General features: G+C 41.6%; 1 protein-coding gene across 2 annotated transcripts in view; it reads right to left on the bottom strand.

Moving 5' to 3' along the window:
- The window catches only part of CAMK4 (calcium/calmodulin dependent protein kinase IV), a 141,902-nt gene that overhangs the window by 52,285 nt on the left and 71,665 nt on the right, over positions 1-17,952 (bottom strand). For both annotated transcript variants that reach the window (XM_069964688.1, XM_069964689.1), the window contains exons 2-4: positions 11,984-12,062; positions 2,633-2,695; positions 1,061-1,143 (exon numbers count right to left, since the gene is read on the bottom strand). In XM_069964688.1, coding sequence (XP_069820789.1) covers positions 1,061-1,143; positions 2,633-2,695; positions 11,984-12,062 — 225 coding nt within the window. The remainder of the gene's footprint in view (positions 1-1,060; positions 1,144-2,632; positions 2,696-11,983; positions 12,063-17,952) is intronic.

Below are 17,952 nucleotides of genomic sequence, written 5' to 3'. Positions count from 1 at the left end.
CTGTATGTATGGCATGCAAATGTAGGCCTTTTATCCTGTTTTGCTCTTACAGTATATTAAGATTTTCTGGGCAGAATTTATCTGAAAAGACCTTGCAGAAACTCATATGCCTATGTTGCAGTTTGAAATTGATTGAACTGGTTTCAGAAAGTTTTATTGATTTTTTACTTGTATTTAAAAATGTCAACTCTTCCCTTACTTATCATCTGCTATATGTCCTGCAGGAAGTGGTGAATTCTTTCCAGTCTGACACAGTGCTCTCTGCTACCACCTCTGTTTGAGACAGGAACTGTCAAGAGCAGGAGAGGTTTTCTATAGGAATTTGCTACTGCTCTGGACAGTTCCTGTCTTGGACAGAGATGTCATCAGAGAGCACTGTGTCACACTTGAAAGAAACAACCACTTCCTGTAGGACATACAGCAGCTGATAAGTACTGAAAAACTGGAGATTTTTTTTAAACAATAATAACTTTGTGAAACCAGTTGATCTGAGAAAAAAAAAATGTAAAAAGGGCTGAAGGCATTTTTTTTTTTCTTTTTGCAAAAATTTTTAGATGCTTAGAAAACCATATACCCTTTTTAACCATCTCCGTGAGATAATATAATGCATAACATATATCAATAAAGTCTATTTTTGTGTAGGTAAAGCATATTGTTAAACTGTAATGTTTTTATAGATGCAGAACTTTAGATTTACAGCTAACTGAATTCTGCACTTCTTTTTTCTTCTTGTCTCGATTCCACATTTAACAGGATGCAAGAGAATAGCATCATTTGCATGTCTGTCAGCTCTATGAACAAAACACATCAATCTTACTGAGAGACACGATTATGATTTCATTTGAGCCAGCTTTTATCAGGAGTTCAAGACTCTTTAACAATAAAAGGCTCTTTGCTAAGTGTCTAAGTCCCAGGGGTAATGGGTGATGGTATTTGCTTATACTGAAGTTAGGATTCTTATTTGTTTGTACTGTGAGTGATTCTGGTTATTTCTTTCATTCATCTTATTATTGACAACAGAAAATCACCCCGAAATAGTCCGCACTGGTTCATCACCCACCTATCAAACAATTCACCTCCGGTCACCAGTTCTAGAACAAGGCTAATTTCCGTAGGCGTCTCAAATATCTCCTTCAGTTTTATCTAGAAGTAAATGACATAAAATATCATTAGTTTACATGGCATTTAAATCTCAGCAATTATTTTTTTACTATTTTTTTACTAAAGTAAAAACAAAAATAATCTAGTTAATACGCGGTCCTTCATCTTCTATTTAGACTAGACTATGACAAACCCTATGGAGTCAGATCCTGTAGTCATGTATTTCTCTTTACTTACCATCTTCATGCTAACCTACAGAGAAGGCAGATGGAAGGGGATAACACATGAATACAGGATAGGACTCCTATACGTACCAACATTATTGGGATCTACCAACAGAATCTCTCATGACTTTCATGCTGCCCGAAGTCATTGTTGTAGTCCCTGCCGGCTTCTCCCTGCCCTGCTGACCTTGATTAAAGGCCCCGTTCCGCCGATAACCTCCATTCGCGGACTCCCCGCCGAATCCCTCCTGCTATGTCTATGAATAGGAGGGCTCTCGTGCCTCCGCTCTCCTTTCAAAGAATTGACATGTCGATTCTTTGAGCGAAGAGCCGTGGAGAGCAGAGACGCTCGAGTCCTCCCATTCAAAGACAAAGCAGGAGGGATTCGGCGCGGAGTCTGCGGATGGAGGTTACTGGCGGAATCTCCACTCCAAATCCATAGTGTGAACAGGCACTAAAAGAGCTTTCACTTTACCCGAACAGGGGAAGATCTATCAATCAAGGCAGGTGAGACGAGAAACCATTGGGGACTGCCCTCATCAGTTGTGCTACCAACAGTATGGAGGTGATAAAGTTCCCTTTAAGCGCTGTCACCATGATTGCCCAGGATTGGCACATCACCAGTGCAGTAACACAATGCCGGCATTGGGTTAAATTACAGAGGATGAAACAATTGATGTCAAAATTGAACAAACCTGCTGCAATACTAGGCAAAACAGTTTCAGAACTTTTAAATATGCAGTTTTTAAAGGGGTTGTCCGCTTTATAGTAAAATTGTTCAGAGTACTCAGTAAGTGTACTAACTGTATATACTGTATATACTGTACTGTATATACTGACAGCAGCTCCCTGTTTACCTGATAGAGCTAACAATCAGTCTCCCCTTCTCCAGGATGTGCTGTTCTGCTGTGTGGTGAGTCTGTCCATAAGATGGCCGACATGGAGGAGCATGTGACCATCCCCAGTGTCCTCCATAGGTATATACAGGCACAGTGGACGGGGCATGGTCACATCCTCCTCCATGTCAGCCATCTTATGGAGAGAATCTTCACAGAGCAGGACAGCCTGGAGGAGGGATGTCTGATATTAGCTCTATAAGGGTACACAGGGAGCTGCTGTCAGTAAGTGCAGTAAGTACAAATACTATAAAGTTGCCAACCCCTTAAAGCTTTATTTACATATTTAATTTCCACAAATTATTAATGATAACACTTTTTTTTTCTCATTATTATTATTATTTGCATTAGACATTATTGGAAAAGCTAGATTCCTGTATTTTAGTAACCATAAAATAAAGTCAAACTTACAATATTCGGATGTGAAAGACGCAGAAGGACCCCAATTTCTGTCCTTACAATTTTCTTATCTACCTGGTAAGAAAGTACAGGGACAGGAAGAACAATGAATGCAGAAACTAAAAAACATCTTCGAAAGTGCAAAGCAGAACTATTCATTTACACAAAGTAATTTCTACACATTTTAGTATAAATATTTATTATGAGATAAATGTATATAAAAACAATGGGGGGGGATTTATCAAACATGGTGTAAAGTGAAACTGGCTCAGTTGCCCCTAGCAACCAATCAGATTCCACCTTTCATTTTCCAAAGAGTCTGTGAGGAGTGAGAAGTGGAATCTGATTGGTTGCTAGGGGCAACTGAGCCAGTTTCACTTTACACCATGTTTGATAAATCTCCCCCAATGTTTATTATATTGTAATTTATGGACTTTTAGGCATTTCAGCTTAGCTTGCCAATATTCATAGTTAAGACGCAATTCTACAAAGGTTCAGCTATCCTCTGGTAATTCAGGTTTCTCAGACTTTTATGGCTAATTAAACAGTGATAAATCCCCCTTACCAATGTCCCAGCAGAACAGGCTGGAAAGCTTCAGGCCTAATGTAACTCAACATCTCATTCTTTTTGTTCACACTGAGATAAGTTGCTGCCATGGGTGTCTGGCAGTGGCTTTCTTACCCTCCTAAATTCCAAAGACTAAAACACTCAGCCAAACCAGATTAATCATATGTATAGGGGGAGCTGAACACTTTGGCCAACTGCTATCTTATGTGCACAGACTGTTTGAGTTGAGTTACAACCGATAGGATAGCTGTGTAATAGAGTACAGGAAAGGTCATTCACAGCAAAACAGCAAACAGATCACTGATCTCAGGGATACCAGCCAAAGAAGACACTGTCGGCTGCTGGTTAAAACGCTCAATACTGTGAAATCCTAGATGCATTGTCCCCTGGGAAAATTAATCAATATGCAAAACGGTCTATAGACCTCAGTTACGAGTCTCAAAACACCGGACTAGCCAGATATTCCTCTGGTAAGGACCTAGCTCAGGGATAGCGCCTTTACGGAGACCAACAAAGACATCATATTAGGTGGCCCTTTCAGTCAATATCCAACTCAATTATGAGTCTGATTATATGACCAGGGACATACCAAAGCTAGGTATCCATCCACAGACAGCTGTTTTGGAGTGTTGCCCCTCATCAGTGTGGAGCAGGATTCTGGCTAGTAGGGAGCAATGCCTAGTACACCAGAAGGGGCCACTTAATATGGTGGTTTTGGTGGTTTCCATAAAGGAGCCATCCCTGTGCTAGGTCCTTCCCTGAAGGGATATCTGCTATTCCTGTGTTTTCAGACTCGTAATTAGGGCTCCACAGACCTTTTTGCATATTGATGTTTCCCAAGGAGCAATGCTTCTAGGATTTCACTGTATTGAGCGCTTTAACCAACAGGCGACAGTGTCTTCTTTGGCTGGTCTCCCTGAGATCAGTGATCTGTTTGCCATATTGTTCTGCTAAGCATTGCTCCCAACTAGCCAAAATCCTGCTCCACACTGATGAGGGGCAACACCCCGAAACAGCTGTTTGTGGATAGATACCTGGCTTTGGTATTTCCCTGATTATATTATCAGACTCGTAATTGAGTTACATATTGACTGAAGGGGCCACTTAATAAACTGCTAACATATCAACATGGTTATGTAAGCAGTGAGACTATCCATACCTGATTGTACTTGTCCAAAGCCGCAATCACCTAACAAAATGGTTTTTTTTTATACCCTGAAGTGTCAGAGAGGCATGGCATGTGCACTTCAATGCCCTTGCCACACCTCCATGACACTTGAGAGCAGCAATAAAAAGTTTGTTCAGGTGATTGCAGCCTTGGACAAATACAATAAAGGTATAAATAGTCTCACTCTTTACATAGCTACCGTATACAGTATATTGCATGTAAGCGGTTTGGGATGTCTTTTCTTTATTGCATGGATGTGTGTAATAGTGTATGAATCTTGATATATTTTATGGTTGTGTTCCATATGGCGGTATTGGGGAGTATTCTGCATACTATAATAATACTCAAATACAAATTAATGTCTAATTGGACATTGTAGGATAATGACATAATGACAGGTTTGCAGATGATTTAACACTACAATCTCCACGTAAAATGTATAATGTGCAGTACAATAGACAAAAACCTCCTAATACACAATGCAGAAGGCGTAGCATTTCATGATTAGAGTACCCAAGGAGGGAAGATACATTGTATAAGCTGTTTCAAGCTTGCTGTGAGATCAGAATTACAATTGTGTTGGATATCATACAAACCAGAGCAAGAATGATGTGGAGCAAAAATAAGATTTTTTTTTTCTAAGCTACAATGTTCTTCATTTGTATTACTAAGGCACTTCCAGCTGCTTTCCATTTTACATTTCATGTCATTATATTTACTTCCCTAGAAACAGTATCGGCGCACAGCTCCATATTTTAGTAACTGGAATAACAAAGGCAATCTAAAAGGAGCCAAGCTGTTGCCATGTAATTTCTTTGATTTACAAATATATATGTAAAAGCTTCTATAGCCACAAAAAAATTGAACCAGCTTGGGTTTTAGTTGGTTGGAAGTATCATCAATTTAGAAAACCTTCATCCACTTGTCAGCCCCAGAGGGGCAGGAATACCCACATTGCACTTTCCAGGTAATGCCTGCCATGCCCTCATTTACTTTTCCCTGCTTTTAGGTCCACACCCTCAGAATCTTTCACCCATTTTCCCTGTGAGTCTAAGGGCCCTATTCCACGGGACGATTATCGTTCATATTATCGCTAAATCGTTCAAATCTAAACGATAATCGTTCGTTTGAATAGCAGTTAACGATTAATAACCGAATGAGAAATCGTTGATCGTTTAATAAGACCTGGACCTATTTTTATTGTTGCTCGTTCGCAAATCGTTTGCATTGAATAAGATGCCGTTCGGTCGTTCGTAGTAGTGACGAAAGCAATAGCGACGACAAGACGACCGCAAGAACGATCATAAGTAACGATTATCGTTCCATGTAAATGGGTGAACAGTCTCAGGTCTTTCGCAATAGCGGTGGTTTGGATGGTTTATCGTTAACGATTATGCAAACGATAATCTTCGCGTGGAATAGGGCCCTAAGTTATCTGTAGGCCCCCTGGATCACCCTTTTTGATCCCTTTCATGCTTAGTGTCTACATGCCTGTGTTCATGCTGACACTGGTGCTGGGGGGGGGGGTCAAATGAACACCAACAACTTGTGTCCTGCCAGATTATATATTAAAGCGATATTGTATTCACCAACCTACCTCCCCCCAAAACAGCTGACACTGTCCATTTAAGGACAGTAAGTCCTTCCCGGTTGCATCTTTTAAAATGCCCCCTGTGCCTTGGTTAGGGTAAAAATTATCTTTCAATTTGCAGCAGCCGAGTCAATGTGGCGTGGCCTAGAGTGTCTGTGCCCTAGGCCTGCCACACCTCTCCTTTCTTCTCCCCACCCTCCTCATCATTAGGAATGTCCCTGGCAGAATTTCTCCTATTCATTGCTTGTCTGAAAACTGCACATGTGCCATTTCAGAATGTTAAGGGACATGTGCACTGTTTAGACATGTGATGAATAGGAGAAATCCTGCCCAGGGGTGTCCCTAATGATGAAGATGGGGAGGAAGAATGGAGAGGCGTTGCAGGCTTTGGGCACATTGACTCCGCTGCTGCAGATTAAATAATTTTTTACCCTAACCAAGGCATCGGGCACATTTTAAAAGATATGACCGGGAAGGACTTACTCTCATCAAACAGACAGTACCAGCGGTTTGGGGGAGTGGGTTGGTGAATACAGTGTTGCTTTAAAGGGAGTTGGAGTTTGGAGTTTTATTCTGGAAACAGTAGGGACAAACAATAGGGTGACAGGATAATGGGTGTACATAAGGTAAAAAAAAAAGAGAGAAAAAGAAAAATGAAAAGCAAAATAAAAAGTGGGTATGTACTGTAGCTCACACAGCTTAGTGTAGCATGGCTAAGAGGCTACAGTGGGATAAAGGTCCTATTACACGGGCTGATTATCTTTAAAAACAGGCAGATATTACCTTGTGAAATAGGACCATCAATCAGCTGACATACAATGTCATATATCATATCAAGAGTTAACTGCAACTGTCAGTCCGGAACAAAGGAGAGGATGTGGGTGATTTGTAATCAAGAAGCCTGAAGACCTTAAAGGACAACTTCAGTAAAACACATTACAAAATTATATAACTTTGTAATATGCTTCAATCACCTATCTTTTCCCCACTCAACCCCCACCAGGAAGTGAAGTAAACTCATTCTTACCTAATGACTGTTGACCCCAGGCTGCTCTGTGGCAGCCATTTTGTGACAATGACATCATCTAGAGGGAAGCTGGTCTAAGCCCTATTAGGCCAGCCTCCCTTGACTCAGGTTGCTCAGCTCTGATTGGCTGAGTAAGCTGTAAGCCATCTAGCAGTTCTACAGAGTCAGTTAGACATCACAGTGCATCATGGGAAAGCCCAAACCAGGAAGTGAAGAAAAAATGAAGACACCAACTGGAGCTTCAGTTCAGTTTTTTTTTTTATCAGCGCCAGAGTTGTCCTTTAATGGTTCTATTACTAAAGGCTCTAGCCAGAACAATCTCCAATTTTAAAGACCTAATGGTAGATGCAGTCATAATTTAGTACAAGTGAATAAAACTTTTCTCAGTTATCTTAGTAGTATGATAAGCCACACAAGCATAGGGGTTATCCAGTTGGGGAAAAGTTTTTATATATCGTTGCAAGAATATAGAAAATATTATAGGTTTTGGGGTCCCCTGATGAATGCTACCACCTCCACCAGGACTCATCTTGGTAGTGACAGCCTGCTGAGCCAATCAATGACTGAGATGAGACAGCACCATGGCCAGTGATTGGCTGTTACCTCCAAGACTGGTCCTTCTTGGAAGTGGAGGTTTAAGCATTCAGTGGGGGACACCGGAGAGTTGTAGAAGGATACTGAGAGATTGCATGGATGTAAGCATAGGCTCTTTAATATTTTCTATATTCTTGCAACAATGTATAAAAACTTCTCCCCAACCCGATAACCAATTTAAAACTAGGTCAACAAGGCAACCATACTCAATATTAAGGCATTTACTTTAATCTTCTGCCTAAGCCTAAACTTAGTTGTTCTAGACCTATTTAGCAGTGTTTGCAGCTAGAAAGTTCTCTTTAAATCTCGCAGTGAAGCCACCTAAAAAAAAGATAATGAAAGTTGGCAGCCTCAACTGGATATATTCATACTTCCCTATTATCAGCCCCTCACTCTTTGGGTTTCATTACCAGGACAAGGACATTTAGAAGGTATGTATGATTGTACTAAGGTTATTACAGGCTATTAATTTAGAATACAGAAAGAAGAGGGCACTTGCTGTTTTGTAATTGAAACTTAAATGACACAACAGCAGATCTCATTACATCCACTACCCATGAATCCAGGGCAAATTTATGAACAGCACACTCAAAAACTAAATGCAGCTATCCACAGGACATCCTATGTTCCTCAGCCTACTATGTTTTGAACTAAGCACTTCATTATATTTTATCAAATACATTTTAAACTCCTACTAAGCCCATTCTGCAACCGCTAAAATGCCAATATTAGTCTTCCTGCACGCTGCTCTGAAATGTATAATTCACAACCTATTTTTTACAGTCTCTTAGAAGTGTTTGTGTGTCTATAGGTTTAGTTGAGCATATGAAATATATTTTTTTCTTTTCTCTTATAGCTGTTTAAATCTTTCCATTTCTACCCAGGGTCCATTAGCCATTGCCATTCTATGGGAATCTTTATATTTAAAGGAGACCTGTCATCCCCCGTGCCGGGGAGACAGGCTCCCAACCCCCGGTTAGATCCCCTTATACTAACCTCATCCCGCTGCCGGAGCCCCGCTGCCGGAGCCGGTCCCGGGACAGAGATATCCCGGTCAGAAGCCGGTGCGTGCGCTCTGGAGAGAGATCCGGTGTCCATAGAGAATGAATGGAGCCGGGATATCTCCGTTCCGGGACTCAGCGGGATGAGGTACGTATAAGGGTATCTAACTGGGGGTCGGGAGCCTGTCACCCCGGGGGGTTGGCCACTTTATATTAAAATTGTTTTGTTTGTAGTATAAGTAAGTGTATTCAAATTGCTTACTGACAGCAGCTCCCTGTGTACCTCACAGAGCTAAAATCAAACTCTGTTCCTCCAGGCTGTGCTGTCCTGCTCTGTGCTGCGGCTGTCCATAAGATTGCTGACATGGAGGATCATGTGACCAAGCCCTGTCCCCAGTGTCCTCTATAGACATATACAGGCTCAGTGGTGGACACTGGGGGGCGGGGCATAGTCACATGTTTCTCCATGTCAGCCATCTTATGGACAGACTCACCACAGAGCAGGAGAGCACAGCCTGGAGGAGGGGAGTCTGATTTTAGCTCTATGAGGTACACAGGGAGCTGCTGTCAGTATATACAGTGAGTACAGTCACATGCTCCTTAATGTCAGCCATCTTATGCACAGACTCACCACAGAGCAGGGCAGCACAACCTGGAGGAGGGGAGTCTGATTTTAGCTCCATCTATGAGGTACCCAGGGAGCTGCTGTCTGCACCAATTTAAATTTTTTTATTTTCATTTTTTCTAAGAGCTATAACTCTTTTACTTTTCCAGCTACAGGGCCATGTGACTTGTAACTTTATTATTTTTATGTGTTTTATTTATAAAATAGGAAGGGTGTAATTTCAACTTTCATTGGGGGAGGGGCTTGCACACATTTTTTAAAACATATATATATATATATATATACATACACACACTTTTTTTAAGCCCCCTTAGGGGACATTCACATACATACTTTAGATTGTATACACTGATCACTGCTATGCCATAGCATAGCATGGATCAGTGTTATCTGTGATCTTCTGATAAAGCCTGCCTGTGGCCTGTGGCAGACTTTATCAGAAGACTGAAGATCTAACTACATGGAGGTAAGCTGTATAAGCTTCTGTTATTTAAACTTAAATGACACGATTTAAAGGCCCTATTCCATGGAACGATTATCGTTCATAAACTTGCTTCAACGACCGCTTGTTAACGGTAATCATTCTGCGGAATAGCTGTAAACGAGCAAATGACAACTGCAAAATCATTGGTGAGTTGTTCAAAATTGTTTTTTTAGCATATCGGGAAAAAAAATCGTTGGAAAGATAATTCGCTAATCGGTTCGTAAAATTAGAAATCTTTCAGTCGTTCGTAAAAAGGTTTAAAAAAAGTAGGTGTGTCGTATGGTCATGATCACCCTGGCGAACATTTTAAACGACCATGTAACGACCGCAAAATAATCGTTACACTACATATATCGTTCACGTTCCCACGTGTGTTATGTGATAAAAAAAATCGTTTAGTGATTGTTAACGAGCGGTCGTTGGCCCAAGTTTATGAATGATAATCGTTCCGTGGAATAGGGCCTTAAGGGGCTAAATGGCAGCTAATCGCGGCAGCCCACCATTGAGGGCCCAGCTGGTCCTCACCTGCTATGAAGCAAGCTCAGCTCCTGAGCTCACTTCATAGCTTGTATCCCCAGCCAGGCATACATGTATACCTGTTTGCGTTAAGGCCCAGCCTGCAGGGGTGTACATGTATGTCCATGGGCGTTAAGGGGTTAATGGCAATCAGATATCTACACCTAATATAGTCCAACCTGAAATAATGGTGTACTGGGAGACTGGACATGGGAATTGATTGCTAGATGTCCATATATACATGTCCTCCTGTGAATCTACGCTCACAGTCATGCTGATATTGCCATTTTTAATGTGGGGTCAGGAGGGTAATATTTCAGCACGTTATACATCAAGAGGATATTGGAGATATAAATATGTCCTATGAAGTATATGCCAATATCACTAGAGTACTGGCACCTTCTGAACTGCGTGACCTTCTGGGCAATTTACCGGTGTGGTACATTATGTTACTGATGTAGATTGTTTTATTAAAAAAATTTTTTTTATGTGATTATTGTAGTGATCCAAGTCATTTTCAGCTGTCGACATGCGAATGCTACTGCACTAGATCTGCACATAGCTTCTTCTAGTGGTATCTTCTATAGTTCTGGCTTTTGTGAGGAAATATAATAAAGGAAAATGTTTCCCGTTAGAATTATATTAGTTTAGCTAAGCTGTTCTGGATGAGCGTGTAACAGGTTTGTTGATTGTTTCGAATAGCAACCAGCACAACTGTGACTGCAGTACTGGAGTATAATGGAGGTGGCGTCCCAGGATCAGTGCATGATAAGTAATGCACAATATTTACAAAGCTACTAAATATTTCAGAACTTTTTTTTTTTTTTTTAAATATGAACTAAAAGACATTGAATGGTAAAAACACAATCCTTCTATGCTGTAAATATGGTGTTTATAGTAGCATAACAGATCAGAAAGACTGTGGCACATCATGCATTCTCCAGCCTGGGTTTCGCCAACTTTTTTTGGCTTCTTCTGGGGTAGTGCTATGTTTTCTTTATTTAATCCATAGTAAATAAAAACTTTAAAGGGGTATTCCACTCAAACATTACTCTTCATATGTTGCTGCCCATGGTGAGACTAATAATTCATTCCATACTTGTTATTATCTAGTCAGTCTCCTTCCCTCAGTTCTGAGCTTCTGCTTTCTGCTGAAGACATAAAAAACTGTGTGTACGCCTTTCTCTTTGTATTTCCCTCCTCCACCTTACTTCTGAGACAGTTGATGTGAACAAGTCCCTATCTGCAACTTTGTTGCTTCTTTGTAATGCCGGGAGGGATAATCCGTGAGTTCATCAGAAACTTGACCTCAGATTAACCCTCCCAGCATTACAAAGAAGCTACACAGTTTCAGAAAAAGCCTACCAGAGACTTGTATACATCAGCCATCTCGGAAGGCAGGGTGGAGGAGGAAGAGACTAAGAGAAAAGCTCACTCGGCAGAAACCAGCAGCTCAGAACTGGGGAAAGAAGACTGAATAGATAATAACAAGTATGGAAGGAATTGTTAGTCTCACTATGGGCAGCAACATATGAAAAGTTATGATCTATAAGGCGTGGATTATAGATCACATACAGTAACATCCATTTTAGTCAGTGACCATAAACTTTAATGAGAATATTCCATTTGTAAAACTAATGAAAGCCATTCAAGCCCTTGGTTTTCCCCTCGAAAGCCTCATTGAAAATATGTTTTCACAGTGAATTTACAACAAAAATATTTTGTTGGGTAAAAATAATAATTTTATACTGAAATTTCATCCTTAAATAAATAATAAGTGTCAACTTACAGTTTTCTTCAACATTTTAACCGCGTAAGGCTTCTGAGTTCCTTTTTGTCTGCATCTGTACACAACCGATGTTGCACCCCTAAAGGAGGAAGAAGAAGGGGTAAGCTACGATAGTGTAGAAATGCAGAATGAACAGGTCCAGTAGGCTCCTAAGACAAAGACAGACTGATCATCTGTTGTCCTTGGAGGTGAAAGGAGTCATTGTGGAATTTTCTTCTGCATGGTAATAAATATATGTATAAATGGAAACTAATACATGAATGACTTTAGCACAATTCTTAACTGAGGCCCAAACAATTAACTTAATAGGTGTGGAATTGTCTGGCTAATATCCTTCCCCAACTCATATACATAATCAGCTTGTCATTTCCCTTCTAAGCTTAGTGACATCAACTCAGTTCTCTGTGACTGAGCAGAATCATTCATTCATGATCATTCATTAATGGATATTACATCCCTCAATTCTCCCAGTCCTCTAGTTCTTCCTAAGCTAAATCAGTATTAGGTAGGAATATAATAAAGACTCTTAAAACAACTCTGTAACCACAATCTGCCCCCCCCCCCAAAAAAAAAAAAACTACTTGTACCGTCAGATAGCTGCTTTTAATTCAAGATCTGTCCTGGGGTCCTCTCGGCAGGTAATGCAGTTATTGTCCTAAAAAATAACTTTTACACTTGTAGCCCTGTGTCATATTGGCATAGCCTAGAGGGTCTGTGCCCTAGGCTTGCACTGCCTTCCCGTCCCTCTTCATCATTAGGAACGCCCCAGGAATAAATTCTCGTAATGATCACCTGTCTGAACACTGCACATATGCTGGATCATTAAAGCACATGTGCAGTGTTCAGACAAGTAAATAATAGGAGAAATCCTGCCTGGGGCATTCCAAATGGTAAAAAGGGCGGGGAGGACAGATGGAGAGGCGATGCAGGCCTAGGGCACAGACAGAGGGGCAGATTGTGGGTACAGAGTTGTTTTAAGTACTGGAAGGTGATGGTTTGATGTTTTTAAAGGAAATGGTAAAAGGTGCGGCGTCACCACAAATTTCATATGCAAAGAAAATGTACTGTTGAATTAAATAACATAGAAAAAGAAACTGAATAGCACATACACATATTACAGATATGTATCCAATGAGATTTTGCATCTACAGATTTCAGTTTTGGTATTAATATGAGGATTTGATATTGCTATCCAGAGTAGTAGCAAATCACCATGAAAAACCTCTCCTGCTGTGGACAGTTCCTGACATGGACAGAGGTGGCAGCAGAGAGCACTGTGTCAGACTGGAAAGAATACACCACTACCTGCAGGACATAGAGCAGCAGCTGGTTTAAAAATCAATTTGTTTTTATGCATTGGCCAGGCTCTATGCACTGGAAGTGGGCCTGGCACCCCCAGTGTGACAATATCCCCTCCATTAAGATTAAGCAGGGCTGCATCACCGAGGGGAGGGAATATCGTCACACTGGGGGCACCAGGACCATCTCCAGTGCATAGAGCTGGGCCAAAGCATGAGAACAAATCGGCGCAGAGCACAGGAACTGGGCGGCATTTTGAAAAAGGGCTGTGCCATTGGGATCTCAATGCCGTTGCTGATAAGGGACTGGGGAAAAAAAGTAATATAGTGTGGATGCTACAACATATAATGGCTCAGATGTACTAACAGAGATGTACCAAAGTCTTGTACCTTAAAGCCAAACTGTGATGCTTGTTTTTTTGCCAAGATTTAGGCTATGTTCACACTACGTATGAGACCGGCCGTACCGTGACCCCAGCCGGGTCACGGAACGGCTGGTCTCTGGCCGGATCATCTCGGCCGGTACTTAAGTACCGGCCGGGTGATCTTTCAGGCCGCAGAGCTCTGATGCGGGCACATCAGTGTGCGCCTGCATCAGAGCTTAACATAGCACAGAGTGAAGCGAGCGGCCGGAGCCGCTTTCCTCACTGTGTGCACTGACAGGTCCTTCAGTGAATTCCGGCCGCAGAAAACTGACGTGTCAGTTTTTTCCGGCGCCGCATGGGATCCCAGCCGGAGCATATACGATGTGTGTATGCTCCGGCCGGGATCCCATTGAAGATAGGCTATGTTTCCACCCCGCAAAACTACGGCCGTAGTTCTGCGGCGAGAACTACGGCCTTAGTTTTACAGAGTGTGAACATAGCCTTAGAGTATTGGCACCCTTTTTATGACACTTTTCCAAAAAGGGGGTATAGTATATAGTATTATTATATTATATTATAGTATTATAAAACTCTAAAGATATAATATAGTGTGCAACACATCAGAGGCATAACTAGAAGTGGCTGGGCCCCATAGCACACTTTTGATTGGGCCCCCCCCCTTCCGACTGACCACTAAGCCTTCAAGTCTAGTCATAACTGCATAACTGCAAGCACTTATAAGGAATGCTTCCGAATTGATGCGGCTGGCATACACCAGGGGTGAAAAAATAGTAAGTGTCCCCCAATGTGCCTGTGTGTGTGTGTCTGCGGCTATGTTCACACTACATAAGAGACCGGCCGTTCTGTGACCCTAACGGGTCACGCAACGGCCGGTCTCAGAAAAGATCATCCCGGCTAGTACTGCAGTACCGGCCAGATAATCTTTAGCGTCGCAGAGTTCTGATGCGGGCTCATCCATGCGCGCCTGCATCAGAACTCCTCACAGCTCAGTATGGAGCAAGCGGCCGGAGCCACATGCTCCATTGTATGCACTGACAGGGTTTTCTGCAGCCGCTATTCAATGAATAGCGGCCACAGAAGACTGACATGTCAGTTTTCTACAGCGCCGCTAGGGATCCCAGCCGGAGCGTATACCATGGGTGAGACTATAGCAACCAATCGGATTCCACTTTTCATTCCTCACAGTCTCTTTGGAAAATGAAAGGTGGAATCTGAGCTATTTCTACCTTACACTAGTTTGATAAATCTCCTATGTGTATACAGTCTGGCCAGGATTTCCTCAGAAGGCAGCACTACAAAAGTTGCGTGTGAATCACGGCTGTGATTCCCACGGAACTTAGGTTGTGTGAACATAGCCTATAGATGGATGTACACCATAATAATAGCTCTTCAGTATGCTCAAATATCTTACAGTCTGTATCATACATACAGTGGACCAGCCTATCTCCCTATCAGACATCACTGGATTCAGGGTTAGTCCTGTTTCTAAATATTAATGGAAAGTTCTCGGTCCAAGCAGTTTATTCTAGCAGCGACAAGAAGCTGCTGCCAGCACTGACTCCAGATAATGCCACGCTTGCATCTGAGAGACAAATGACAAAGGCTAAGGGCAGATCTCATTACAGCTTCCTCCCACTCTCCAGGAGAAGAAACTTTCCATTTTTATTAAGATTCAACCACTGTGCTGGAAATGTCATATAATGAGACATTTGCAATATATTGCGGCTAGAAACATACAATGGGTGCTTTAAAAAAAAAAAAAAAAAAACGATGCCACTCCAATTAGTGCTTCTTCTACCTCTCAGTAGTTGCTTCCCATTCATTGAGACACCCTGTCACAGCAGTCATAGCAGCGCCTGCACTCAGTAAGTACCATACATCTCCCTCGTTCTACAGGATTGGAGACCCTCGACAGCAATGTTTCACCCAGCCATGGGATCTGAGATGCAAAAATTGTCATTGCTAACAATTCAATAAGTCTCACTGGGGAGGAAGCGTGGCGGATTATAGATTATCACCACCAACCGAATGTTTCAGGATATAAAAAGTAGGACTGTTTATTTGGAAACAGGAACGTCTGAGATTATCAAGACTATGTATAGTTATGCATAAGGGGTTGTCCAGCGAAAATCTTTTTCTTTCAAATCAACTGGTTTCAAAAAGTTATATAGATTTGTAATTACTATAGTTACTTCTATTAAAATTTTTCAAGTCTTCCCATATCTATCAGCTGCTTTATGCCCTGCGGGAAATGGTGTTTTCTTGTCAGTCTGACACAGTGCTCTCTGCTGCCAACTCTGTCTGAGACAGGAACTGTCCCGAGCAGGAGAGGTTTTCTAAGGGGGTTTGCTGCTGCTCTGTACAGTTCCTGTCTCGGACAGAGGTGGCAGCAGAGAGCACTGTGTCAGACTGGAACGAAAACAACATTTCCTACTGCAGCTGAGAAGTATGGAAAGACTTGAAATTTTTACATAGAAGTAAATTACCAATCTAACTTTCTGACACCAGTTCATAAGAAACAAATAGATTTTTGTTGGAGTACCCCTTTAACATTCTGAACTATTATAAGTATCTCATGCATGGGAGCAGGGCCCTCACTCCTCATGTATGGATAATTATATGTATATCTCTGTAATGTCTATTTTTGTCTATGTATGTACCCCCAGAATTGTAAAGTGCAGTGGAATCTGTTGGCGCTATATAAATAAAAATTATTATTAAGTAGCTCAGCTACTTCCTGTTTTCTGACTTTTTCTTCTCAAAAACAGGAAACAGTCAGAAAACAGTAAGTCCTGTGTATCCCAGCCCACCTGAGCGCTCACAGAGAGAAGGCAGTCATGTGACTGACGGACACATTGAGCCGTGACTCTCTGTACTGGCCGGAATTCCTGTGTTTATTCAGGTTTTCTTAACCATCACAAGTCAGAAAATCTGCCGTCAGGAGACTGCACCTGGATTTCTGGTAAGTTCAGCTTTGTTTTACAGCAGGATAACAACAAAAATAATAATAAATGTATATTGCAAACTTGCTTTATTTCACATCTACTGTTGATTTAGATTTTAAAAGTTATAACGACAGTGACACTTTAAGAACTCTACAGGTAAAGCTAAACCTCCACACTGTATGTGAATAGCCGACCATCATAAGTCCTTATTTTGTAGAAAAAAAACCCACAAATTTCATTACACGTTTTATTAAATGAATCTCAAAGTGCAATCTATCACATTTTATATTTAGCCTTCTCTGTGTTAAAGAATCTCACTTACCAAACACAACTGTCATGTTGGAAATAATGATCCAGCTGCTTCATTATGAATTTGCATATCTGTGAATTCAAATGGTTGGCATTTACAGATGAATTGCTCTTACATGAATGTTGCACAAATATAGCGTATTAGAAATGTGCATGGCTGGGGCCATATTTAAAGCTCATCTTCCTCTAGGCACTAAGACTGGATGCAACCCTATTTACCCAATGGTAGTCGTGGTTGAATGTAGTTACTCCTTTTCTGCAGTAGGCACACAGAAAAAACGGAAGCATATTTAGAAAGAAATGAATAGAGATGAGCGAACCTGGAGCATGCTCGAGTTGATCCGAACCCGAACTTTCGGCATTTGATTAGCGGTGGCTGCTGAAGTTGGATAAAGCCCTAAGGCTATGTGGAAAACATGGATATAGTCATTGGCTGTATCCATGTTTTCCAGACAACCTTAGAGCTTTATCCAACTTCAGCAGCCCCCGCTAATCAAATGCCGAAAGTTAGGGTTCGGATCGACTCGAACCCGAACCCGGTTCGCTCATCTCTAAACATGAATCAAGATTTCCCCATCACTTGTACTGGCACAAAAATGTATATTTTCTGGTAGCAGACCCAAAGGAGGATTTATCAAGACTGGCGTATAGGTATATCAGTCCTAACTAAATGCCTGCTCCATGTCCAGTGCAGCTGTCTCAGGAACCTATACCCCCTCTAAGCTGGAGTACATGGTAATTTGGGAGCAGGAGGAGGCTACCACCCCTACCCTCCGTGTGCCCATCAGGCAGGCAGGGTGTACACCAGCAAAAAGTTACAACAAAGGAAGATGGCCCTGACTAAGGAAGACGAAACAGGAGTCAGGCCCTGGCGGCATTTCAAACAGAAAACATGGGTATGGTTATACGATTCTAGAAGACATAAGGGAACTTGTCCCCTGGTTTTGTGTGGTATTAGAAATAAGAGTCCATTCACTTTAATGGAACTGAGCTGCTCACAAACAGATGTTTTACCTTTTTTTTGGAAGAAA

The sequence above is a fragment of the Dendropsophus ebraccatus genome, chromosome 3, assembly GCF_027789765.1.
Source record: "Dendropsophus ebraccatus isolate aDenEbr1 chromosome 3, aDenEbr1.pat, whole genome shotgun sequence".
NCBI classification, from domain to species: domain Eukaryota; kingdom Metazoa; phylum Chordata; class Amphibia; order Anura; family Hylidae; genus Dendropsophus; species Dendropsophus ebraccatus.
Note: the sequence above shows the minus strand (reverse complement) of the source record. Positions and strands in the feature narration are given on the sequence as shown.